This window comes from Hemicordylus capensis, chromosome 4 (assembly GCF_027244095.1).
Source record: "Hemicordylus capensis ecotype Gifberg chromosome 4, rHemCap1.1.pri, whole genome shotgun sequence".
Lineage (NCBI taxonomy): Eukaryota > Metazoa > Chordata > Lepidosauria > Squamata > Cordylidae > Hemicordylus > Hemicordylus capensis.
In genome coordinates, this window is record NC_069660.1 from 210,634,527 (window position 1) to 210,661,493 (window position 26,967).

Below are 26,967 nucleotides of genomic sequence, written 5' to 3' on the forward strand. Positions count from 1 at the left end.
TTGCTGCAAAAAACTGTTGCAAAAAGTGAATTGTTTTACCCTGGATATAAATCAGGCTACATGGTGCAGCGGGGAAATGCTTGACTAACAAGCAGAAGGTGGCTGGTTTGAATCCGTGCTGGTACTATATCGGGCAGCAGCGATATAGGGAGATGCTGAAAGGCATCATCTCATACTGCACGGGAGGAGGCAATGGTAATCCCCTCCTGTATTCTACTAAAGAAAACCACAGGGCTCTGTGGGCGCCAGGAGTCAAAATTGACTTGACTGCACACTTTACCTTTTACACTCTAACGCACAATGAAAACCCTGAATCGTGTGTGAAGTGCTCCAGTGCCAGCAGGGGGAACACGGTGGGATGGGTAAGAGCACCTTCCCCCATCCTTTAAGATACCCCCCTCACCTTCGAACCGATTGAACTGCCAGAGATTTGAACCAGTTCAGAAGCCCGTAAAAGGGCCTCTGAACCAGTTCATGCGCATCCCTAACTCTAACTGGGGGTGATGGGAGTTATAGGCCATTTTTTAGAGGAATGGCAATTCCAGTTTTCTTCTTGCAGAGTGGGGTTTGGGATGTGTTTCCTTTTGCAGTAAAAGCAAGGCACTTAAGTCCTTCATACTTCACTGGAAACAAAACATTTCTTTTTAGGATTAGTATTAACATTTTTTCCTCCTAAGGACATTCCAAAATTAAAAAAAACACCCTAGATTAAAAATCTCTCTCACTGGTTATTTCCTATAAGCAGCATAAGGAATCAGAAGCTTAGAATTTCCATAGCTCTAGAAAAATGGGGGTTTTCATGGCAAATGTATGTTGCAATGGGATACAGAAGCCCCCACTGCTATATGTGTGATCTTAAGTAGGATTTAGGATGTGGATAAGACTCCCAACTGCTGAACAGCTTTATCAAAGCGAACACTCATCAAAGTGATAGTTACATCTCCACAAGTGGAAATGGAGAAAGCCAAATCCTGTACCCAGTACACATCTCTGAAATTAAGCAGCCTCAGGGAAGAGAGAGAGAGAGAGAGAGAGAGAGAGAGAGAGAGAGAGAGAGAGAATTCTCCCGCTCCACCCACACACATTATGGGACAACTGAGGACCAGTTGTTACATTATATTTGGCGGCTGATATGCTCATTTCACTGAGCATGAAAGTGGTCCCCTACACACGAGAAGTTTACCATACAAAGAAGAGATTCATACAATGTCACAGAGAAACCATGGTGAATGGTGAAATCTGTATATGCCATATTTGGATTCTGGCTTTTGTGATAAAAATACTATTGATGTCAGCAGGCTAATAGAGCTGGAGCACCATTTAAGTAGTAGGGCAGGTGGGAGGGCAGTCAAACACATACCCTTTCACTATTCCAGACTCCATGTCCCTTGCTCTATGTCCTCGACTAACTGAGCAAAGAGGCACCTTTTTCAAGTGGTGATTCTCTTTATTTAGCAGGAGGAGAGCAACTGGCCATATCCATCCCCAGCATAGCATCCCTCTAGTGGCTGTTGCTAATGTCTATCTTATGTCTCTTCTTTTGATTGTGATCCCATTTGGGGACAGGGAGCCATCTTTATATATAATTATCTTAAACGTACCCGTCACTAATCCCATGCATGGCAGCTCTCGTGAGAGTTTGGGATAGTGACGGGGACAGCTGGGAGGGGAAGAATGATGGCGGCTGCAGTATGCCAGTGAGCAGTAGCACAGCTAGCAGGTGGTGGGGAGAGGGCAGCTGGCTGGCCGGGAAGAAAACGATGGCAGCGGCGGGCATGCGGAGGAGCAGCGGGAAACGGCAGTGGAGGCTGGCAGGGAAGATGATGGTGTGGCAGCGGGGTGGTGGCGGTGGCAGCAGCAAACTAGAGGCCTGGCCAGGGAGGAGAAGCGGCCGGGGAGAAGAAGCCTGGCCACCAGCTGCTGAAGGAGAATGAACTGGGGCAGGGAGGGAGAATGAACTGCAGTCCAAGACGCAACCCCAGCACTTCTGAGAACAGACCAGGCTTTGCTGTGCCTCACCAAGGAGGGCAGCTGCTGAGAACAGCCCTGAGCACCAGGCCTGCACTGCACAACCAGCCTCCTGAGGGAGTGCTTCTGTCCTGGGCTGGCTGCTCTCAGAGGCTGGTTGCAACACAATATACGGCAGCAGACCTCTGCAGGAACCCACACTTCACCCAAAGTCAGGATGACCGATGCAATTAGGGTGGGGGTGGGGGTGGGGGTGGGGGTGGGGGTGGGGCAGCCTGAGAGGATCCTAAGGCAGTCCCTCCAGCTGTGTGGCAAAAGCAACCCCATCACTGCCTCGGAATAACAGGGAGCTTCCTTCCCCTGACCCTCTTTCCTAAGACTGCGTCCCACACCCCCAGGCCAACCAGGGAAGCCCATCACACTAGCTCCCTCCCATGGAGAACAGAAACTGGGGCAGAAACTGGGCTGGTGGGGGAGAATGAACTGGGGGGGGGAGAATGAAATGGGGCTGAAGCAGCAGAGGGGAGAGACAGGGAGAACTAGGGGCGAAGATGCTCTGCGCCAGGTCAGCTAGTTCTATCTATCTATCTATCTATCTCTATGTAAACCACTCTGGGAACTTTTGTTGAAAAGTGGTATGTAAATATTCACCATATTCGTATTTGTATGTGATTATTCCTAAGGAGAACATCTATTTCTGGTTTTTATGAGATCAAAAAAGTAACTAGAACAAACGGTCTTTAACCTTTGTTTCCTTGCAATTTAATCTTCAAGGTCTCCAAGAGCATCTATTTGAGCATTACTTTGAATCTCAACCACCCCTGCCCCTCTGAAATAGCTCCTCTTGCAGTGACTGGGTCTTGCTGTCTCTCCTTTCTCTTTTTCTGCTAGTTATAGGATGGACTGGCCATGGATGGTCTCTAAGCTGATAGGATTGAGTGGTACCTGGTTCTATCTGGCCAGCTGTTCCTCATCAATAACTCTTGCTGCTGCTTCTTGTTCTTTTCCTTCTGCCAGCTGTTGAATACTGATAACCAAGGCTGTCCTTAGGGCATGGCAAGCAGGGTGTCCGCCCTGGGCCTCGCTCTTTTAACCCCCATTAGAATCAACTGGAAGGGGGTCCTGCACTGGTTGATTTTCCCCGGGCCCCGCACTCCACCAGGGCTCTCTAAGGACAGCCCTGATGATAGCTTCTGCCCCAGGGAGATCAAGGCCAAGTGATAGTTGTCCCAGGAAGCTGATGAAGAACCTACAACCATTTCTCCTTCTTATTCTGTCAATACAGGTGGGCTGGCTGCTGATCGACCCTGGAGCTTGGAGGAGAGGACGTGAGTCATTGGAGTGGTCCAGGTTAGTGTGAGTAGATCTTATTAGTTAATTAATTATTTCTCTATGTAAGTTCTCTTTGGGAACTTTTGTTGAAAAGCGGTATATGGATATTTGTTGTGGTAGTAGTAGTAGTAGATCTGCTACATTGTGTGAGTTTTCTTTTTGTACATGTCTCTGATCACTTAAGTAAACAACCGATATGAACTGTTAAATGAATTGACTGGCAAAGTTAGCTATGGCTATGTTGTTTAAGCTGTTTGGCTGATATTTTTAAAGGCACTTCACTGGATCAGGTGCAGACTTGGCAAAATTTTTTAGACCTAAGACTTGGCAGTAGTCTCTCTGTATTGTAGACATTCATGGTGGAGTCAGCCGCAGTTGAGCCTTATTATGGTAAGGATAATTAGACACCCAGGTCTGCTAATGGGAACCGAGTGTGTTGGGCCTCAAATATTGCTCTGCCCAAAGCATTGTCTGTTGCAGGATAATTTGAGAATTAGCTTTTTATAACCAAGACTGTACGTTTAGAGTAAAAAACAACAACAACCCACTCCTATTATATGACTATCTGGCACCTTAAGATCCAGCTGCAAAGAAAGGATCAGGGGCTGTTGGCTAAGAATGCTGAGAATGAAAGAGAGGGTGGTCTAACTGGGGTATATTGGGCCATTGCCCTGTGCCAAAATTTGCAGGTGGCTATAAAGAAAATGTAAAAGAACACAAGTAGGGAAGGAGAGCAAGAGAAGAAATGACCATTGGGGCCAATTAATTCTTGCTAGTACTTGGGGAAAGTTTTTTGTATCAAAAATGGCTGAAGAAGATGACTGATAAGACAATAGGAGCTTACATTCCCTGAAGTCCACAGGAGGAAGGGAGTGGAACTCATTGATCAGCTGGATCCCTTTGCGAGCTCAACTAGAACATATGGCAACTTCCTGAGTATTAATCCCAGTCCTGTTGATGTCTGTTTGCTTCACAGCCTTTTGATTTATTTCTAACTACTCCTTTTGTCGGGTGTTGCACTAAAGGGGTATAACAGAAAAGGGTATTTTTGCTCTTAGCTTGCAGTGATTGCTCTTTCCCAGTGTACTGAAACCATGAAAATAAGTACTGCTATGTGGATGGATGCTTAGAAGAGGAAGAGCTGAATATCTTACTTTGTAATACAAGTACAGCTTGACTCACCAAGCTGCAAACCATCCACCAGGCATGTAGCTGAGACCCATTAGGGGGCTGAAGTTTGTCTCTGTTGCCTTCCTGGGACTGCAGAATCACAGGATTGCCAATGACCTGGCAGTCCACAATCCATGGCTGGTGGGATGTCTTTGGTTTGGGGGTCACAAACTGAAGAGGGCTGGCTTAAATCACCCCAAATTCTTCATCCTGGAATGCCCTCCTCTTTTGGTCTAATACTTAAGGCTTGAATGGATTAGTCTGCAAGAGGCTGGTTTGCAGAGACCTTTGTGCTGGCCCTCTCAGGTAGGACTATCCTGCAGCAACAGCAGGAGCCATGAAGAGCTCTCAGCATGTCCTTCTGAAGGGCAGCAGTGGCTTAATGCAGTTGGGCACGTCAGGCCAGATGAGATGCATGAGGCAGCAATGGACTGACCAGCAAGGGAGCCAGTTGCTGCTGCTTCAGCAGTGGCAGTGGATGGAGTGGGCTCAAACAGTGGCAGCAGCATCATCAGTCTGGCACAGGCGGTGCCTACCCCAAAAAGCGAGAGGAGTGGGGACTGACTCTATCAGTCAGTTTCCTCTCCTCTGGTGGGGAGAATCCTCTGCCCTCTCCAGAAACTGCCGTACAGTGCCATCCTATGCATGTGTACTCAAAAGTATGTCCCACAGTGTACCCAGTAAGAGTTATTCCCTAGTACTCATACCTGGGATTGCTGCCTGAACGCTATTTAAGGAGATGAGAGGACTTGGCATTTGTTTGGGGCTGCTATGCACTCCAAGTGCCCCACTGAGTAAACAGGGATAGGGCCTATTTTCTTGGCCACTATCCTTGGTTAAAATTGTGAGTCCCTTGATGAGGGGTGGGAAGATCTACAAGCAGCTAATTACTGCTTTCATTAAATATGGTTAATTAATTTTAATGTAATAATGTGCTCAGCCCCTGCAAGCCAAGTCATGGTTGGTTCCAGCCCACTGGGGCATTTTAAGTTCCGCATCCCTGGTCTACAACATTCTTTTCTCTTGGGGCATTCTTGAATATTGGGTAAGAAAATGGCGCCAGCTTCTTTTCCTCGGATAGAAGCTGTGTTGTGTGCCGTATGCAACTGTGTTAGATAGTTGCTTCTTTCCCCCTTTCCATGACAGGTGAATATAGCACCTGTTGAATTCCTGTCTGCCTCACAGTTGTTAAATGGTACAGATACTTGGTCAGAAAAAAAGCCTGCAACCTTACTCACCTGGAGACTGCAATGTGACAAATTTAAGCCTATCTAATATTTCCTGTTGACACCAGTCAAATATATTCTTGTATCAAGTTCTGTGTGTGGCATCCCACCACTGTGTAGGGGAATATTTGGAAATGATGGCTGACACGGACGAACACTGTGCCAATGAGCCAGTGTGTTCCATCGTGCAAGGGTTGTGTGGCTTTTGGTATTCTTCCTCTTCCCTGTGTAGCTGTCTGTGCCTCCTGAAAATGTCTCTGAGGGTCCCCTAGCCTGGGAAAACATATTCCTTGGGGGTATGTGTTGAGAAAAGCAGGCCCTTCCTTCATGCAATGGAAAACAATGGTGCATCAGCACAGTGTTATTTTGGATGCTGGCCATTGACTTTCGCATTTTTTAATATAGCATCACCAACTTTTGTACCATCCTCTGCTTCTGTGCCTTTAATAGCAGTTTGCTCTCCAGCAATTATCAGATGATAATATTTTGTTCCATGCTATGAAAAGCATCCCTGCCCTGCTGATTTCAGTAAACCAAATATCTATGAAAAATGACATGGGAAGACTTGAATGTATCAGATAGAACTTCCTGGCCAAGGGAACTTAGATAATTGACATTTGCATAGGAGGCGGGGGAAATCAGTGTTTGATGAAGAGAAGCAAGAGTACCCTGAGATTTTCCAGGAGTGCAGAGACACATCCAGGTTATAGCAAAAGCCAGAGAAGCTTCAAACCCTTGAAGATGATTTAAGTAAAGGAGAGCTGGTCTTGTGGTAGCAAGCATGACTTGTCCTATTTGCTAAGCAGGCTCTGCCCTGGTTTGTATATGAAAGGGAGATTACATGTGAGCTCTGTAAGATATTCCCCTTAGGGGATGGGGCTGCTCTGGGAAGAGCATCTAGGTTACAAGTTCCCTCCCTGGCATCTCCAAGATAGGTCCGAGAGAGACTCCTGCCTGCAGCCTTGGAGATGCCACTGCCAGTCTGTGTAGACAGAACTGAGCTAGATGGACCAATGGTCTGACTCGGTATAAGGCAGCTTCCTATCTGCTTCCCCTCAGTTATAAGATTATGATAAGATGGCATTCCTTTATTATTTTCTAGAAAGATTGTGGTTGCAAGGGTAGTTTTACTACTACAGAACTAAAATTTGGAAATAATTTTTGATTTACTCTAATAAGATGGTATAAGGGTGATGAAATACGCATTTCCACACTGCAAAGCTTTTTCAATGACCTTCTTTAATACACAATAAAAGTTTAGAAACATTCAAAGGTTTAAAACTTTAAAACTAAACCACAGATGTAACAAAATAGCAGACATTTTGGTGTAAGACTTCATCCTCAGTGCTATACATGATTCAGCTAAAGAACTGAAGGCAATTAACCAATCCTGTGCTACTCCCAATATCACATACAGCCGGGGTGGGGGGACAAAACAAATATACTCTAATATGGTGGAAGGTACTCTAATATGTTTTGGAAGTATGTGTGTTGTTTTCCTTTGATAAAATGTTTGCTCGTTTTCTTTAATAATGTCTAATTCATAGATCCATTGCTTCCATAATAAAGGTAGTTAAACCTGCTCTTTTCAAAGTTGCTAATCTACCGCTGCAGAATTCCAAATAAATTGCCAGGCATGTGTCCCTTAAAAAAAAAAGTCCACTAATTTGCTACCCAGAAATGCAACTGCTTTCACTACCCATAAATTTAATAGCATTAAACACCTGCTGGCTTTGAGTAGCAGAGCTTGCCAAAAAGGAAAGCAGGAGCATTGAGATACACTCCTAATGTGTTCCTTTCCCTACCAACAGAATTAAGGCTGGGAGTTGGTTCTCAGCACAGCAGCACTGCCCCATGTGGAGCAAGTTTCCCTGTCTTCATGTGTTAAACTCTGGAGTACTACTTGGAGCAATCCAAGTCTGCCAAGAAGCGAGGGCATGGGGATGGAGGGTATTCTCCAGCTGTTACTGAAACTCAAGGAGCCTTCAACTCATTAGCTAAAATTTCGGAAAGTGCTGCAAGGCAAGGCAATCTAATTGAGGCCAGACCCTCATGTGGTGTAAATCTCCTTAAATACTGAAAGCCAATGGGACTTGCCTGACGCAACGTTCACTGGAGAGGATTTGGCCCAGCATGTTAGGGAAAGATTAGAGGTTCTGACTTCTACATAAGGGCAGCATACCGATGATCTTCAAAAGGGCAGACACAAAAAACCTAGGGAGAAACTGTTGGGAGAGCTGGCTGTAGGGCAATTTCTTTTAAGTACTTAAGCCATGGAATGAATATAGGCATTAATTAACTACATCATAGCAGGTGCAGGAAGGAATGTTGGACTAAAAATGGAGACAGCAGTAGCAAAGAAGCCAAGACTGACGCTGGTCAAATCCAAACCCTCAGAAGTTTACTTATGAAGAGAACTTGCTGTTTTATCTCCAACCAGCTTTTGATTCCTATTGCGAACTACTTGGATGGCTTCTTGGTTCAAAATCCTTATCGGAAAGCTGGACTACTTCAAGTCTTTAAAGCCTAACTTCTATAACGACATAAGCTTCCATAGACTGGAGTCTCCTTTATCTGTCCCGGATTGCAACCATTGTATCCAGCAGCCTTCTCCACAGTGTAACCTCTTCTGGTTATCTAAATTGTTGGCTATTGTGCAGCATGTTTACTGAGAAATAGTCCCACTGAGTTCCATGAGACATATTCCTATGGAAGTATGCTTAGGCTTACAGCTTTGGGCTGCAATACTATGCATGTTTTCATGAGAGTAAGGCTCATTGAATACAGTGGGACTTACTTCTGAGTAAATATGCATAGGATTGGGCTGTAAATATTACACAGGAATATAGGAGTCAGTCCATTGGCCCATTAGGGGTGTGCACAAACCAAAATTTGCAGTTTGGCTCGAATCTGAATCAAATTCGAGCTGAACCACATGCTGCTGAACCAGTTTGGTGAAACCAACTGGCTGGTTCATTTGACTGAAGCAGTTCAGTGGTTCAAGTGGCTAATACTTGTCAAGGGGAATCCAGGGAGGATTTCCTTTTACAAGTAAAGGCGTGGGGGTCCAGGAAATGTTAAAGGGCAGCCAGGTGGGGGCAGTGAGAGAGATAGAAAGGTCTTTACCTGTCTGGCACTGCTACCAGTGCAGCTGCTTGCTCCCCCCAGCACGGCCCCAAGCGCACGTGAAGCTTTGTTTAGAAAAAAAGCATGCTGCGCATGCAATGATGGCCTGGTTCTGGCCTCCATGGATGTACCCCTGGTTTGGTTTGTGATTGAGCTGCAGGCCGACTCAACCAGCCTGGTTCGAGGTAAACTGATTCGGCAGCAAACAGTTCATTCACTTCCATATGGTCCATCTAGCTCAGTCCTGTCCACACTGACTGACAGTGGCTCTCCAAGGTTTCAAGCAGAGATCTTCCCCAGCCTTAGCTGGAGATGCCAGGGATTGAACCTGGTAGCTTCTGCATGCAAAGCAGATGCTCTACTATTGAGCTACAGCTCCATCCCTAATACTGCTGGAGTAGAAGTTAAACTCCATCTGGTGATGTCCATGTGTATAGGCGCCTCTTTGGTTGTTTGAAGAATGTGCAATGAAGAGATCATTGGCTTGGCAGAAACTAATAAGTCGTTCTTCTGCTTCGCTTCTGTTTCCTAGGCCATACAGTCTGACTGTGTTTTCCTCCTTACCTTTCCCAACTTTGGCATTCCAGTCTCCAACCACCAGCATCACATCTTGCATGCATGTTCTGTCAATTTCAGACTTGACTGGAGCATAAAACTCATCAACTTCCTCTTCTTCTGCATCAGTCGATGGGGCATAGACTTGAAGAACTGTCATGTTAAAGGGTTCTCCACGAAATCTAATTGATATTAGTTGGTCACTGACCACATTGTACGCAAGTACTGTCATTTCTATATCCTTCCTGACTATGAAAGCAATACCGTTCCTTCTTTGGTTTTTGTGTCCTGAGTAGTAAATGGTATGCTTTTCTGAGTGAAAGTGTCCCATTCCAGTCCATTTTAATTCAGTGATGACCAATATATCAATCTGTAGTTGATTCATTTCATCTTTCACTGTGTCGAGCTTTCCCATAGTCATGCTAGCTTCTTATGTTCCACATTCCCATTGTAATTCTGTCTTTGCAGCTTCGGATTTTCTTTCCCCGCACGGCTAGATCATTTTCTGTTGACAGTCGATCCTAAAAGGCAGAAGCTATCCACCACTTCAGTGTCTTCATTGTCAAAACCAGACTCAGAATTGACAATGAAGACATTGAAGTGGTGGATAGCTTCTGCCTTTTAGGATCGACTGTCAATAGTAAAGGATCCAGCAGTCAAGAAATACGCCGCAGACTAGCACTTGGTAGGGTAGCAATGGAGGCCTTGGAAAGGATATTAGATTCTGTGACATGTCTATACCTACCAAGATTTGAATTGGTTAGACAATGGTTTTCCTGTGACACACTATAGATGCAAAGTTGGACTTTGAAGAAGCAAGATAGAAAAAACATTGACGCTTTTGAACTTTGGTGCTGGAGAAGACTTTTGAGGATACCATGGACAGCCCGGAAAACAAACAAATGGATCATATAATAAATCAATTCAGAATTTTCACTTGAGGCACAAATGACCAGGCTCAAACGATCATACTTCGGATACATTATGCAAAGATCCAGTTCCCTTGAGAAGTCCATAATGCTGGGCAAAGTGGAAGGAAAGAGAAGAGGACAACCAGCAGCAAGGTGGATTGACTTGATTATGACAGCAGTGTATGCACCACTGAGAGACCTTAAAGGCCAAGTTGAAGGCAGATCATCCTGGACAGAATCCATCTATGTGGTTGCTAAGAGTCGACACTGACTTGACGGCACTTAATCAATCAATCAGAAGTTAAACATTTAATATGCTCCAACAATGCTGTCTCTCTTCCTCTTGTGTTGTAAATCCTATAGCAGCTCTGATTTTGTCACTAAAGAATATCAACAAAAACATTTTGGGGAAGGATTTAATTTTGAGCTACTGATTTAAGAGCTGGGATCAATTTTGACATATTTTCCTTCTGTGAACAAGAACTTTTGGAAGAGCACATATGATTTTAAAAAATCATATTGCAATATAAATGCTATAAAGATTTTTTCACAATAGATCTTGGAGTAGGACGCCAAGAGAGACCTGCTGCATCCTCTACTTTCATGCAAAATCTACATTGCAATGCAAAATCTGAATACAGAGTAAGGGCAAAACTCATGAAATGTAGTAGTTGGAACACGAGCCTTTCAGATTCTGCTTTCAAAATCTACCTGGACTGTAGTCTAACAACGTAATTCTCTTTAAGTAGAAAATCAATGGAAGGGGGAAAAATGTAACCTGTGATTACTTGGGAGTGCCCACTCCAAGACACTCATACCTTCTGGATATGCTTGCAATTTTTGTGGCGTCTTTTTGTCCATGAACCCCAGTGATCCAGTCTGCCTCCATGAGCCAGTACAGGTGATACTCCAAAACAAACAAGAAATGAGATACAGGGCTCACAATAAATAGACAAGTTCGTGTAATAAAATATATATACTCAAAAATTAAAATTTGGTAATGCTATATTCTTTCACAATATTTGCCTTTCTGAATCAGTATGATAAGGGTTAAGAGGGTGCAGTGCCAACCAACAGCAGTTTGCTGCCTGAAGCAGAACACCAAATGGTGTCTCCTCCCTTTCATCCCTTTTCTCTTTTTTTGATTAAAATCACAGTCCCAATTTATTCCTCCCCCACCTGTCTGCCCATATTCAATCAGTAGCTAATTCTGCTCAGAGGAGCTCTGCTTCCATACTCAGATTTTTTTAGTACTAAAGGTGGTGGTTTTTTCACAGTGGTCATTACGCTATTTATAGCTAAATCCCTGTCACAGCACACCTATGGAGCCAAATTGGGCCCTTACAAAAATTTTACCCTATTAGAAAGTATTCAGTCTGGTTTTCTCAGAGTGCTGTTTAACACCCCTAAATGCACTGCTAGCTCATTTAGATATTAGAGCCAGGGCTTCCAAAGGTGGAAACTAGGGCCTGGAGGATTATTATTAACTACTGGCTGAAGATCCACTTGCAGCCAGTAAGGATGTGCAAGACCGGTCCGGCAGTCCAACAGTTCGGTCCGGAGGTTCATGATCGAACTGAAACCCCCCCTCCCAGTTCTGTCCGGACTGGAACTGAACTGCTGGACAGGTCCACATTTTTTTTTAATTTTTAAAAAGAAAAATAAATACTTGTAGCCCCTTCAGGGGGCTTGCTGTAGGTCGTGGGTGTGTGGATGTGTCCCCGCAAGGGTTTCCCCTCCCCCCCAGCCTCCCTCATCACCGCCGCGGCCAGGTAAAGGTAGTATTTTTGGCCCTTTTGGTCTCTGTAAAGGCGAGCGGCAGCAATTTTGGCCGCCATCGCACATGAGCAAATGCCCTCTGCGAGGCCGGGCCTATGAATTCTTTTTATTTTTTTTTAAAAAAAATTGTGGACCACCACTGGACCGGACTGGGGGGTGAGTTCGATGGGGACCGGACATGGGCAGGATTCTCTATTGCCCCATACTTGTCCATGATCACCTTTTCTAAGTATCGTTGGGCCTTTTCTAGAGCTCGTTTTACTGCCTTGCCATCTGCCTTACTTTATGGCAAGTAAGGCATAAAGCATTTATCAGTGGCCGATAGAGGCGCGACTATGTCCCTGCAATCCTAATGAGATTGAGACAGTTGCCAATGTGTTACTTTACTGTGAATTTTATCAAGATGTCAGGAAGCGTTTAATTGTGCCCTTGCTGTTTTGGTTTTCTGATGGTCCTGGGCATTTTTGTATCCCTAACCATCTTTTAGTGAACTTCTTACTTGAAGATAAAGACTCTAGTGTCTCTTATTCAGTGGCGAAATTCTGCTACATTGCTGGTAGAATTCGGATCACTCTGGTGCGTGGTGGGACTGGTGAGATTGTTTAATGTATTTCTTGATTGTGCTGCTGTTTTATTTATTTGATTTGCTTGTCAATTGACCAAATAAAGATGACTGACTATTCCTCCCCCATCCACCTGCCAAATATCTTTTTCTAGTAGAGAAGGAAGGTTATGAGGAAAAGCAGTGTTGTGCCATTTTGCATTCCTCCCTTTACAGGCCATCCATGGGAAGAGTGCTGTGTAGGCTGTTGTACTACCCGGAACAGGCCCACAATCTGCCACTTCACTCTGCTCTATGGTAGGGTTAGCTCTGAACTTAGGATACCTCATTTTTAGCCTACTATCCAATAGGCTTATGAGATCACCCGGCATTGTGTGTGTGTGTTTGTCCATCCGTGTGTCCCCCCTCCATCAACTTTTCAATGCCAGGACCAATATGAATCAAATTGGGTACAGCTGTAGGGACACATAGGGACACCTCAATGGCATAGTTTGTGACAATGTCTTCCACACCAATCCAAGATGGCAGAAGCATAAACTTTTGAGGCACAAGTGGGCTAACTTGTGAACCACCTAACCGATTTGAACCGAATTTGCTACAGCTGTAGGGACACATAGGGACACCTCAATGGAGAAGATTGTGATGATGTCATCCACCCCAATTCAAGATGCCTGACATGTAAACTTTTGAGGCACAAATGCACTAACTTGTGGACAGTCTAACCGTTTTGAAATAAATTTGCTACAGCTGAATGGACACATAGGGATGCCCCAGTGATGTAGTTTGTGATGATGTCACCCACTCTGATCCAAGATGGTGGATGCATAAACCTTTGAGGCACAAGTGCACAGACTTGAGGACTGTCTAACCAATTTGAACCAAATTTAGAACAGCTGTAGTGAGTGTCACACAGGGACACCTCCATGGTGCAGTTTGTAATGATGACATCCAGCCTGATCCAAGATGGTGGACACATGAACATTTGAGGCATTAGAGATCTAACTTGTGGACCTCAGTTTGTACCAAATTTAGTCCAGATGTAGAGAAGAAAAGTAGGCTGATTAATTCTTACTAGAACAACTTGTTTACCTTGTGGTATTTTTAATTGGCCTACTTTCCAGTAGGCTTATGAGATCACCTGGCATTCCATGTGTGTGTCCATCCATGTTTGTGTCCCCACCTTTCAACTTCACAACATCTGGACCAGTATGAACCAAATCAGGTATAGTTGTAGGGACACATAGGGACACCTTAATGGTGCCATTTGTGATGATGTCATCCACCCTCATTCAAGATGGTGGATGCATAAACGTTTGGGGTGCAGGTGGGCTAACTTGTGAACTACCTAACCAATTTGGACCAAATTTGCTACAGCTGTAGGGACACATAGGGACGCTTCAGTGGCATAGTTTGTGATTATATCATCCACTCCGATGACATCCACATCATTTGAGGATCAAGCAGGCTAATTTGTGGCCTATCTAACCAATTTGAACCAAATTTGGTACAGTTGTAATGAGTGACACATAGGGACTCCTCAGTGGTGTAGTTTGTAATGATGTCATCCACCCTGATCCAAGATGGTGGATGCATAAACATTTGAGGTGCAAGTGGGGACCAGTTTGGACCAAATTTGGTATAGTTGTAGGGACACAAAGGGATATCTCAAACATATAGCTTGTGATGGTCATCCAGACAAATTCAAGATGGCAGATGCATAAATGTTTGAGGTATGTGGGCTAACTTGTGAACTGCCTAACTGATTTGGACAAATTTAGTCCAGTTGTAGGGATAGTGAACGGAAGGTAGGCAGATTCATTCTTACTAGAACAGCTTGTTCAAACTATATGTCAACCAGCTCATTGCAAATAAATGTGAGTAGTGGATTCTTGAAGGAGGGCATTTCCATAAATTGACATGGCTATTATCATGATTAGAAAAAACACATGTTATGATTTCCCTGTTTCTGGTGAGGGATCTGCAATCTCTTTCATGATGTTACACTGCTCACATGAGCACTTGTATGAACAGCTGTTTCTGATAGAGAGGTATTTGAAGTACCATTCAACCAGCTTTGAGTGTGTACAGCTTTGTCAATTGAGATGGCACAGCAGCAGGAATCAAGAGAAGGGAGACACATTTGTAGGGAACACAGAACTGTCCAGATAGCTAGAGATTGTTTTAATAATCCCATTTGCTTTGTTGATAGACCTCCTCCTCCTACAGTCTGTGCTTTAATCTCCTGCTTTATAAGAAACATTTTACACTGAAAAGAGTTGCTTTATCTGCAATTAATACTATTATCTTTTAGTTACTGGCCAAAGATGAGTTAAGAGTTTGAAAACAAGCTTTAAAACATACACACAATTTTCCTTCACCCTCACGATCACTATATTTAACCCTTCAGCTGTAGGGAGGACACTGTAGTTCAGTGGAACAGCATCTGTCAAAGGTCCCAGGTTCAATCCCTGGCATCTCCGAGTAGGGCTGGGAAAGACTCCTGCCTGAAACCCTGGAGGGCTGCTGCCAATCAGTGTAAACAACACTCAGCTAGATGGACCAATGGTCTGACGGTATAAGGCAGTTTCCTATGTTCCTATATAGATCTGTACAACTAGCTTTCAAAGATGCTTTGTGTGAAGAGTATGGGGAAAGAAATGAAGAAGAAAGAGTCAATGAGGCTATTCTCATCATGGGGGAAACAGGGCTAAGGGAGCCCAGCCCGGTTTCCCCACATTGTGAGAACCACTGGGTGAGCCCATTGATTCAGTGGCAGCTAGCCCATCAAAGTAGCCCTCCCCTAAAATGAGGTTAACGGAGTGAGCGTTCTGCTAACCCAATTTTCTTGATTGTGAGATGCCTCGGAGCAGCTCTGCACTGCAACGACTCATGAGGAGACCTCCAACTGGGAGGCTACAACAAGCCTCCAGGCATTGGGGCTCTCCCCAGAGTGCCCCATGCACTCACGTGGGGCATTCCTGGACTTCTGGGCGGCCCCCGATCCCTGCCTCTCCTACTGGTTCCGTGATGGAGCCAGCAATCATGTGGGTGGCCAGAATGCTCATCTGTGGGGACACCGCTCTCCCTGCACAAGCCCTACATGCTTACCACACTGCTCGTGTGGAGCACCTCAATGTGTTTTTTGGTGCTTGTTCTGCAGTGGCTATTGGAATTATGGTTGCTAGGAAGATTCACTTACGAAGGGTGCTAAGTTACTGTTCTAAGAGAGCAGTTGGTAGCTGTGAGAGGACAGAAGAAGGGGAGAACAGGTAAGTCTGGATATGTTTGGAAAAGAAAAAGAGAGAAAGTTGAGGAGCCAGACAAACTTCAGAGGAAGAGAACACTGACATCAGGTAAAAGTGAGGAGGAGGAAGGCAAAGGAGGATGTCTCTTAAATCCTCCTGAGGAACTTCCAGTGGATGATGAAGGGCCTGAAGATGCTTCAAGGTTACACAATAACATACTGCACAAAGTCATTATTTCATTATGGACCTATTTATCACACTGGTGTCGTAGAGTAGTTATGAGACTGAGCTGTGAATCAGGACTTTGATTCAAACCTTATTTTTGTCATAAATTCAGTTGGTGGTCTTAGGCAAGCCTTTCCCTCTTGGTCTTAGCTTCCCAGCTGCAATCTGGGAATCCTGACCTTACAGGATTGTTGTAAGGACTGCATCATGTGAAGTGCTTTGCACACTCAAAAAGTATGGTACAAATGCTAAGTATTATTCTAGCTGAAGATCCACCTCAACGAATTTACTTTCAGAATAGGAGGCTATTTTGTTTTCCTTGAACTGAAGCCTATTAGAGCTGATTCAATGCACATATTAATTGCTCAAAGTCTCATAAGAATAGATGTATTTCTCCTAAGTTGTGATCTGAAGAGACTATTTAAGCAGCCTCCATTTACAGGCATGGTGTTCAATAGGGTGATACGGAAAGGAGTGGCAACAGACAGAAGGATGTGAGTATTGTATGGGCCCTATGGAACACCTGAGAGATAAGTATTGGGTAAGAAGTTGGCGCCCCAAAATGTTCAGGTAGAGGGTAGCCTTTCCAATCGCATCTTCTGGTGAAGCATTTGACAGAAGTAGCAATAGTATGCAAGCACACTCAGTAAATCACATGGTAAAGTTGTTCCTGGCTTGCACCAGTTCAGAGTGCAGCTGAGGGTTGCATGAGTAAATGCTTCCCATAGAGAACATGGGCCAGTTACTAGAGTAGGGCTAGTTGCTCCTCCCACCACCAAACCACCACTTTGAAAGGTGCCCCTTTGCCCAGTTGGCAGGGGTTAACTGGGATGCAACTGATTCCTTTAAAAGACAACTTACTTATGCCGTTTACTGTTGTCAAAATGATGCCATACTAATTAAGACATTAGAAATGTGGGTTATTGTCATCTGCTCAGTTTTTTTCCTCCAAAGAAATGCATGTTCAAAGTGGAAACAATGACCTGCATGGAACCCACTTCCTTATCTTAAAGTTTAATTTCAACAGACTACATTCTCTCGTTCTTTGTTTTTGTTGAATATGAGTTAATTCATTAGATCTACACTTTGTGATCAGTCAGAGTTTGCCAAATGTCCAATAATGGGTAATGGTTGTAGTTTTCATTGCATGAGGAATGTTTGCTTTGGAGACCTCCTAGAGAACATACGTTATCTCAAACTGCACTGTTTATGTCTTGTCCTATAAGGCCTCTCCCATTTTGTCTAACTAGGATAAAGCAATCAGGAGTGCAATGTCTGCATAAGAATTTTGTGTGCAAGTTAGTTGTGTTTTTATCCATGAAATAAATAATTGCTTTGATCTGAAATTTGCAACAAGAGTTTTTCCTTTTTAACACCAAGTCCTGCTTTGCTAACTTGTTACAAAATTCAAAAAGTTAATTTTCTTGCTTTGAATCCAGCTCTCACATCTCTCTCACACACACACAGTTACACTTATTTACTTACTTACTTACTTATTTTAGGACTGTTAGGCAATAATGAGAGTTAAGATCTGCTGGCAGTTTTTAAAATTAAAACAGAATATGTGACAATTAACTACTTGGGCATGCATAAACTTCCCATATCATTTTCAAAATGTGATGATCCATATTCTTCATGTGGTAGCATCTCTGCTTGACATTTAAATGGCGGAAAGAAGGGTGAAGAAATGGATTGTAATCTGTAAACATTACAGAAATATATTTCCATATAAAACAGAACAAAATGCCCAAGCAGCCAACTTTGCTAGGCATAAACAAAATTTTTTTTGCTAGGTATTGACAACTGAGACCTCTGTGATATGCTGGAATTCTGACCACTATACATGACAACAATATTTTAATGCTTTCATGTAAAGCAGTATGCAAGTATGTAGGTTCACGCTAGGTTCTTCTGCTAGGGTGCAACCCTGAGTATCTAATAGTTTCATCTTCTGCAACTCTGTAAGTGATCCTGGCATGATGGGCCTGCATGAGATTGCCTACAGTCATCTATCACCATGGAAATCCTGGAACCCAGTCCAAGATGCCGGAGATAACTGAGTGCTGCATAAGGTGGTAGGGTTGCGCGTTTTGTATTTTTTCTGTTTCGATTTGTACCAAATCCGAATCAACCCCATTTTGTATTTTGTCCTAAATTAAGCCTTCCAAATCACCCCAGTTTTGTTTTGTATCCAAATTAATCCGAATCCGAATCTGAATTAATTCAGATTTTAAAATGGACACATGGTCAAAAGAGTGGGTGGGGGTTATAGTGCCCAATGCAGATGATCCTGCAGGCCCTGCTGCATGTCCCCGCCCCCTGGGTCCAGTTCATTATTATACTCTGCCTCGCTGGAAGTTGGCTCCATCCCACCCTCCACCTCCACCTCTTCTTTCTTCCTGCATCCCTCTGGTGCCAATGATGGTGGGTGGAGCTGCAAGTGGGGCATTGCTAAAACTTTCCTCCCTAAAAAAACAAAAGCAATATAAGCACTGCGGAGAAAGCTTCAGCTGGTGGGCTTTCTCCTGTACCCCCCCCCCGCTGACTTTTTACTCACCCCCCCAACTACCTATATTCCTCCCCCACTCCCTTCCACCCTACATACTGGGTGAATATGTATGTATAATTGAACATATTGTATCCTATGTATATCATGCATTCTTTTGTTGCTAAGGTAAGAAGCACTGCAGCAGGCCTTTTGATTTCACTAACAATTCAACCAACCAAACCACAACAATAACTATAGCCCCCATAACAAAGTTCTCCACAATAATTGTTACAGTCTTGGGCCTAATACTTGCCTTAGAACTAATAGTCAAATCAATCCTAATCCTCTATAATAAAACGCTTGGTGTCCGTCCGTGGACGGACACCAAGCATGTGTCCGTGCCTCCCTGGCCTGTTCTGCGCATGCGCAGAGCGCATGCGCAGAACAGAGCAAGGGAGACATGACCACCGACACCCGGTGGCCATCTTAGGCGGCCAGAAGCGGCCGCCCCGAAGAAGCCGGGTGAGCGGCGCCGGGGGACACTGGCCGCCGCCGCCTTGGCCAGAGGACACCCGCGGCGGCAAGGGAGAGGCCCCAGGGAGCGGAGGGCCCGGCCGGAGCTGCGGGCGGTGGCGGTGGGTGGCGGGCCCGCTGGAGCCGCGGCGGCAGTGGGTGGCGGGCCCGCCGGAGCCCTGGGTGGCCGCCCCGGCCGGAGACACGGGCCGCGGTGGGTGGTGGGAGGGGGAATGGCGGCGGAGGTCCAGACCCGCCCAGGGAGACGGAGGCCGGGACCGGGGGCCGAGCGAAGGCCGAAGAAAACTAAAAGCAAAAATGCAGCCTCCGCCGCTGCCTCCGAAGTCCCACCCTCCCTCCCTCCCAACTTCCGAAACCACCTTACCCTGGCCCGTGACAGTTGAGCAAAGAAAGTCCTAAATTGAGGAGGGAGAGAGGAGCTCGCAAGCTGTGCTCCTCCCTCTGCAAAGGCTCTGCCCGAACTGGCGCTTGGGACTGAAAGGACGCAAGAGGCGTCCTTTCCGCCCCAAGCGCCAGTTCGGGCAGAGCCTTTGCAGAGGGAGGAGCACTGCTTGCGAGCTCCTCTCTCCCTCCTCAATTTAGGACTTTCTTTGCTCAACTTTCACGGGCCAGGGTAAGGTGGTTTCGGAAGTTGGGAGGGAGGGAGGGAGGGAGGGACTTCGGAGGCAGCGGCGGAGGCTGCATTTAAAAAAAAAAAACAGTAAAAGGGAGAGGAAAAGGCTAGCGCCCGTTATTATAACGGGCTTCAAAACACTAGTATTACATAAACATAACAAACTATACAACTTTTCAAACCAACTTGAGTTCTTTGACATGACTGCCCACCGCAACCTACCCAAAACAACAGTCTTTATTGAACAAAACCTCTCAACCCATGTAAACAATGTGTTATGAAAGCTCCTGGTGGGCTCTCTCCTGTTTTTCCCCAGTGGGAAAGCTTTCTGACCGACCATAGTGCCAAATGGAGCCCAGTTATAGTGACTACACCACCTTAAGTGGTGCAGAGGGGAAATGCTTGACTAACAAGCAGAAGATTGCCAGTTCAAATCCCCACTGGTATGTTTCCCAGACCATAGTAAACACCTATATTGGGCATTTCGACTCCTGGCACCCACAGAGCCCTGTAGTATTCTTTTGGAAGAATACAGGAGGGGCTTACCATTGCCTCCTCCTGTGCAGTATGAGACAATGCCTTTCAGCACCTTCCTATATCACTGCTGCCCGATATAGTACCAGTGGAGATTCGAACTGACAACCTTCTGCTTGTTAGTCAAGCATTCCCCACTGCGCCACTTAAGGTGACTGATAAAACAATATACTGGAGAGTAATTCCAGTGCTGTTGGTGGCAGCAGCCGCCAGAGGGGCAGGAAGTGAAGGATACATACCAGCTGATAGTCAGCAAGACATTAAGCAAAAGCACTTCCAACAACAACAACAAAAACATGTGGTTTTAAAACAGTGGCAAAAATAATAGCTACAGTATAAGGGAGCAATAGCTAGAATGCTCCTGGCCTATCCCCTAAAAATGTAAGAGTAGCATCCTTGGGAGGATTCATCGATCCACTGTGGGGCCATGAGCTGCCGTGGTGGGTCTTTGGGGAGGCCAAATAGGAGGTCCCTTAGTCCAAGGTTCATTTTGGTGTGCAGCTGGGTTCATTCTATGCAGTGCATTTTTTTAAAAAAAGTGCAGTGGAAACTAAGATGTTGTGCAGTTGGGCCTATGGAGTTTAATAAGGGTTGTTGCCTAAGAAGTAACAGAGGAAGGGGGGGGGGAACAAGATATTGAATATTGTTTGTTTTCCATTTCATAACCTTATACAAGAAGTACATTACAGCCTTCTGTTTCTCTCGCTCATTCTTTGTGAGGCACCATCATTTTTCTTGCTTCCCCTCTTTCTTTGTCCTTCTCATTTCCCCCTCCTTCCCTGTCTGTCACTTGCTATTCATTTGCCTTTTCCCTTCTGTTAGCAAATGCTGAAGGAAGGGGATGCTTGTGGATAGGGGTGGGCTGCAGCCACTGCTAGTGCAGGTTTATAATAAGCCTGCATGAGTCCTCTGTTAACATCTGAGTCCTCTGTAACTCATGAAAGAGTGCAAAGGCAACAGCCACACCCATTGCATGTTCCCAGCATCTGGGATTCAGCCTGTGCACCTGGAGGTTCTCTATAGCCATCCTGACTAATCGCCACAGAGGGGCCTCTCCTCCTCCATGAATGTTTCTAACCCCCTTTCAAACCCATCTAAGCCAGGGATCATCACCACACCTAGTTCCACAAGTTAATTGGCTTTCTTTTTTGTGTATTCTGAACAGAGACAGGCCTTAGTGCTAAATGTGTTGTAGAGGGATTTCCTAGCTAAGGGACTTCAGCAAGTGATTAGGTGGAAAACATGTGGGGAGCAGGGAGGGCAGGACAGGGGTGACTCTCTCCTGGTGCTTTGACACTTTGAGCTGCACAACCAAGACAGTGTTTGGATTCAAACCAGAACCAGCGTGACCAGTAACTGATCTTGCGATCTCACAATCAGCCACAGAATTCTGCCGTCATGGTTCCCCTTGGAGACCTGCGAGGATTCTGCAGGAGGCTCACTTGGCAGCATTCTAGATAAGCTGCAGCATCTTTGATAAGTTGGCTGTCTTTGGCTGTCCGTTTATCATCAGCTTATCATCTCAGCTGTCAGGATGGGTGGCTGCTGGTCATGGGTGAACTGTAGGTAAGTCTCTGGCATGATGGGGAAGCAAAATCTAATGGCTGCCTGGACTTGGTTTTTAAAGATGCCTTTCCATTGTTTTACATGCCATTGTGCTCCCTATGTGAACTTCAGTGGTCACAAGTTCACGACCAGTATTCATACCACACAGCTTCTCCTTGAAATGCAGGTGGCCCTCGAAGATCACTTGCTGGGCTGATTTCCACTGTATTTCTTAAGCTTACAGGTCCTAGACCTATGAAAATGTAGCACCCAGGAGCTAATGGCTGGCCCCTGTGGGCCCACTTGGGGTTTTGTGTGTGTGGGGGGGGATCCTGCCCACCTGTTGAAGCTGACTTCAAAAGCTGCCCTCTGCCAGCACCCCCATGTTATTTCCAAGAATATGCCTAACCTTTTCTTCTTTCATGTTCCCATAGGTCTCACCCAGAGGCAGAACCAAAGTGAGTTGCTTTTCCCTCTCTTGACTCCTCTTAATGCTTTTGGCTCTGGTGTGGCCAGCTAAAGGGATGGGGGGTGGAGGGGGTGGGGGTTGTTCTGACATAGCCCAAACCCAGGTAAAAGTGTGCCATCGAGTCGGTGTCAACTCCTGGTGACCACAGAGTCCTATGGTTGCCTTTGGTAGAATACAGGAGGGGTTTACCATTGCCATCTCCCGCACAGTGTGAGATGATGCCTTTCAGCAGCTTCCTATATTGCTGTTGCCCGATATAGGTGTTTCCCATAGTCTGGGGAACATACAGGCGGGGATTCGAGTTGTCACAAATTTAAACCCTCTTATTCAAATTTTAAAAACAAAAACCGTATGTATGTTCTTTTAGCTGAAGTGTCCCCCTTTTGGGGGGGGGGCTTTTTAAAATATTGAAAATCTTCTCTGGAGAGGGGTGGGAAAGCTGGTCTCATATCTATAAACTACAAGAGTGGGTCTGCCCCCCGCCCTGTCAACCAGTCAATCCTCAAGTGAAAACAATCTGAGCAAAATGTAGTGAGTGACTTTCAATAGCAATTACTTTCACTGCTCCCAAGTATTGAATCATCCAAAATTAGCAGGGCCTTCTAGAAGGATTATGGGTGAGGGCATGCTTGGGATGGCACAGCACCCCCTAGGATTACTGGGGGGACGCCTCGATTTCCTGTGATTCGCTACTAAGAATGTTTCTCCTTATCTCTGCAGGGATGAAGATGAAGAGGGGGCACAGACTGGTAAGTGGATGACGAGAGTGCATGCTTCTTCTCAGGGCTCCTCAACCCCCCAGGGAGTGTCTCCTTGGAGACCTGTTTCACTTTGACAATGGAGAGAGATAGGCAGACGTCCATCTGATGGATGAATAATAGGAGGGCAGGTTCATCCACCTCTATCCTTTGCTGCTGGCACTTGTTGCAGCCAAAAGTGTTGGAGGAGACCAGGGGGCCCGGGCAAGTCACATCTGGAGACCCTCCCTTCTAGGAGGAGATGAGGAAAGGGCTGTGGCAGCAGGCAGGCAGGTTTGGTAATTCTCCCTTGGAGGTGGTGCACTTCTGAAAAAGCCCTGCAAGAACCTTTTGCCCACACCCAGCCCCAAGACATCCTCTGGGCCTTGTTCCCCCTGCCTTGGAGAAGAGGAAGCTAAAGAATGCTGGTGTCTTGTTTCCAATGCATCTCTTTTTTTGACAATTACATGGGTTAAGATGGAAACGGAGGATCACCTGCAAACAAGGGCAACATTTCCTGGCCAATGAGCTCTGAGATCAGTCCAAAGAGACTCTTTCTTTCTCTGACCCCAGTTTTCTGCCCCTCGGAGCTGGGCCTGCATTCCTCAGATCATAGCTATGCTTCCTACTTATGGCATCCAGGCAGATTTTCAAGCCCCACCCCTACCCCCGCACATAGGTCAAAAGGCTGTAACTGGGGGTTGTTGCTTCAGCCAGAGAGCAAATGCATTGTTTAGTCCATGTGAACCATCAGCTCCCATTCTGATCAAAGGAGAAGCCTCTTTCCTCACAGCTATGGGAGGGCCCATAGTCCAGTAGTGGAACAGGTGCTTTGCATGCACAAGGTCTTGGGTTGAGTCTTCTTCATCTTCTGTTAAAGGATCTTAGCTATCCAGGGAAAGGCTTCTGCCCAAGAGTGGCTGTCAGCCAGAGTAGGGCAAAGTGAGCCAGGGGTATGACTTGGTAGAAGGCAGCTGCATTGGTATGTTCAGCAGATAGAGCCTAGCCATTGCACTCCCTTCTGAAGCGTAGTTGGTGAGGGCTGCCTTGCCAGTGCTATGCAATGTATTCCTCTTCATCCCTTGCTTGTTTCCTTGGGTGGACCACCTCACCCACAATCCCAGGCTGCACTGGTTAACCTAGGCAGAAAGGAGAGGCAATTTCTATCAGGGCTATGGGCCATCCTCATTTCCAGATTCCTGCTTTATTTCCTCTCTTTCAGGTCATCCCAGAAATCCGACCCATGTTGCTCCATGTCCTGGGGGACCCATGTTGCACCATGTTCTGGGGGACCCTCTGGGGGAAGAGCCCAATAAGGCAAACTTGGTGCCAGGACCCCTTCCAGGACTTCATGTCCCCACTGACATTCTGGGGAAAGAGCTCAATGAAGAAACCTCAATGCTAGGATCCCTTCCAGAACCTCGCGTCCCCACAGATATTCTGGAGGAAGAGCTCAATGAGGAAACGTCGGTGACAGGATCCCTTACAGAAACTCACATCCCCACTGATATTCTGGAGCAAGAGCTCAATGAGGAAATGTCAGTGCCAAGATCCCTTCCAGAACCTTGCATCACCAATGACATTCTGGGGGATGAGTCCAATGAAGCAACCTCAGTGCCAGGATCCCTTTCAGGACCTCGCATCCACACTGATATTCTGGAGGGAGAACTCAATGAGGCAACTTCAGTGCCAGGATCCCTTCCAGCTTCTCATGGTGAGCAGTGAGGGCAAGTGATGGCGGGTGAGGTAGTATGCCAGCGTTTCCGTCTGACCATCTGTTGCTTCTTCTCTCTTGCAGATGTTCCTGAAGGCCCTGCTGCATGTCTCCGCTCTCCTGGGTCCGGTTCATTATTATCTTCTGCCTCGCTGGAAGTTGGCTCCATCCCACCCTCCACCTCTTCTTTCCTCCTGCATCCCTCTTCCCCTCCTCCTCCTTCCCCACATTCTCTAAAGCTGGAACTCAGCTATGTAAAAGAAACCCTGGAGAGTTTGATGGATTTGCAGTTCCATCATCTGAATGACCGTAAGTCTCACAGAGGCAGCACCCCTTTTCCATCCTCATTGTTGTTTTACAATCTAAAACACTTATAGTCTAAAAACAGAGATGGGCAAGCAATAGAGGAAGGAGAGGGAAGTTGAGGTGGGACAAGCGGGGGAACGATATGTATGTATTTAAACTGTACCTCCTTAAGACCAGGGAGACCTGGGTTTGAATTCTCATCCAGCCATGAACCTCGCTGGGTGACTTTGGGCCAGTCACTTGTCCCACAGTCTAACTTAACTTTTAGCGTTGTTAGGAGGGAAAAATAACTATGTATATCTCCCTGAGCTGCTTGAGGAAGAGCAGAATGTGAATATTAAATTCATGAATGCTAATAATATGAATGCTAATATCAGCCCTTTTGAGTTCAAGCTGGGCTGAAACAAGAAACCAAGGAGGATGACATACAATTGTGCTTATCATAATCCTCCTTATAGCATCGTCAATGTACATGGGCAAAAGTTCCCGGCCACCAGGAGCATACAGTCTAAAGTTTGGCTTTGGAGAGAGAAGTGAGGAAGAGAAGGAAAGCATAAGGGACATTCAGTTCAAGCTGTTGGAGCTGCCTCTGCTGAGGCATTAAGCCAAAAGCTGCGCAGAGGAGGTGGGTTGCATTGGAAGGATAGGAGAGAGAGATGGGCCCACATGAGTGGCGGTTCCAGACCCAAGGGTCAGCGAGGGAGAAGAAAAAGAGTAGTTTTAGAGAGCAGGAGACCTCCAGGTGGCTGAAGACAGAAGCTGGAGGAGCAAAAACCAACCTGACGGGGTGCAAGCTGGGGGAGGGGGGAGGATCAGTGCAGAGGGACAGGGTGGGGCATAGCCATGGAGGGTTTTCAAGGTAGAGATGGGAAGTCCATGCTGGGCATGGAAAGGGACTAGAAGTCAGTGCAGGGACTGGTATTGTGGAGGACAGGCCCCTTGACCCTCTTTGTTTTCTTTCCTTCAAGGCCAAAGACACCTCCGCATCTGCCAGGAATGTTTGCAAAACATCAAGGCACTGAGGGGAGATCTCCGAAGACTGCAGAGCAGACTGGCAAGTGTGGAAGCCACTATTGGGATCCTGGTTCCTCCAAGGGAGCTGGATGTTGAGGAGGAAAGAGAGAAAGACCAAAACCAGCAATAAAATGCTGCATATTTATTTTTAAAATATTAAACATTTGTTTTAATAGGATGGGATGTAGAGATAAAACAGCAATAGAGCATGCATATTTACTGCTTAAAAATAAAAAAGTTGATTTAAAAGAAAATAAAGTTGTCTTACTTTGAATATTCTTTGGGCAGAGTTGGGTAAAAGTGTCTTTGGGTCATACCCAGCCACAGAAAAGGCTCTATGGCCAGTCCTCTTGGGGCCAAGAGATGTTCTGAGAGGTTCAAGAGGTAGCTCAAGATAGACTGCTCCTTGCCAGGAGGCTTATACAGAGCTTGTCTGCCCCAATATGTATGACTAGGAGGCCTGATTTTGGCCCTGAAGAGGGATCTGCCTCTTGTGGAAGAGGATGGAGTGGTGATGCAGAAGGGGAAGCTTGATTTAGGGCAGGGCTGCACAACACCAGCCCTACAGCTGCTGTTTGACTACAGTTCCCTCAACCCTGACTATTGGTTAGTGCAACTGGGGACTATGGGAGCTGTAACGCAACAACAGCTGGAAGGCCCAAGTGGTGCAGCCCTGGGTTAGGTGAACCACTCAGGGCTGCTGGGTGGCAGGAATAATGGAAACAAGGCCAAGTGTTCCAAATGGGAAGGAGGCCAAACGTTATTCTCCAGCCCCCTTATTTTCCACCAAGAGCCAAAGCAGCGGCTGGAGGCTTGGATCCAGGCAAAGAGTCAAGCTGAGTGACTGATTTGGCCCTGGGGGAGCAGCTAGGAGGTGCCCCCCCATTTCCTTTGCAGGAAGAAAAGGCTCTCTG

The 26,967-nt window shown here is 45.9% G+C and overlaps 1 protein-coding gene across 10 annotated transcripts in view; it reads left to right on the forward strand.

Annotated features, from left to right (window-relative positions):
• LOC128324449 (uncharacterized) overlaps positions 1-26,293 on the forward strand; it is a 275,349-nt gene extending 249,056 nt beyond the window's left edge. For 8 of the 10 annotated variants that reach the window (XM_053249017.1, XM_053249016.1, XM_053249015.1 and 5 more), the window contains 6 exons: positions 3,254-3,324; positions 22,248-22,271; positions 23,003-23,031; positions 24,242-24,733; positions 24,818-25,042; positions 26,008-26,293. In XM_053249017.1, the coding sequence (XP_053104992.1) occupies positions 3,254-3,324; positions 22,248-22,271; positions 23,003-23,031; positions 24,242-24,733; positions 24,818-25,042; positions 26,008-26,183 (1,017 nt within the window). In that variant the 3' untranslated portion in view covers positions 26,184-26,293. Of the gene's footprint in view, positions 1-3,253; positions 3,325-22,247; positions 22,272-23,002; positions 23,032-24,241; positions 24,734-24,817; positions 25,043-26,007 lie in introns of those variants that run through there. The other 2 variants (XM_053249024.1, XM_053249025.1) reach the window with 2 other exon arrangements.
• The last annotated feature ends 674 nt before the right edge of the window (positions 26,294-26,967 follow it).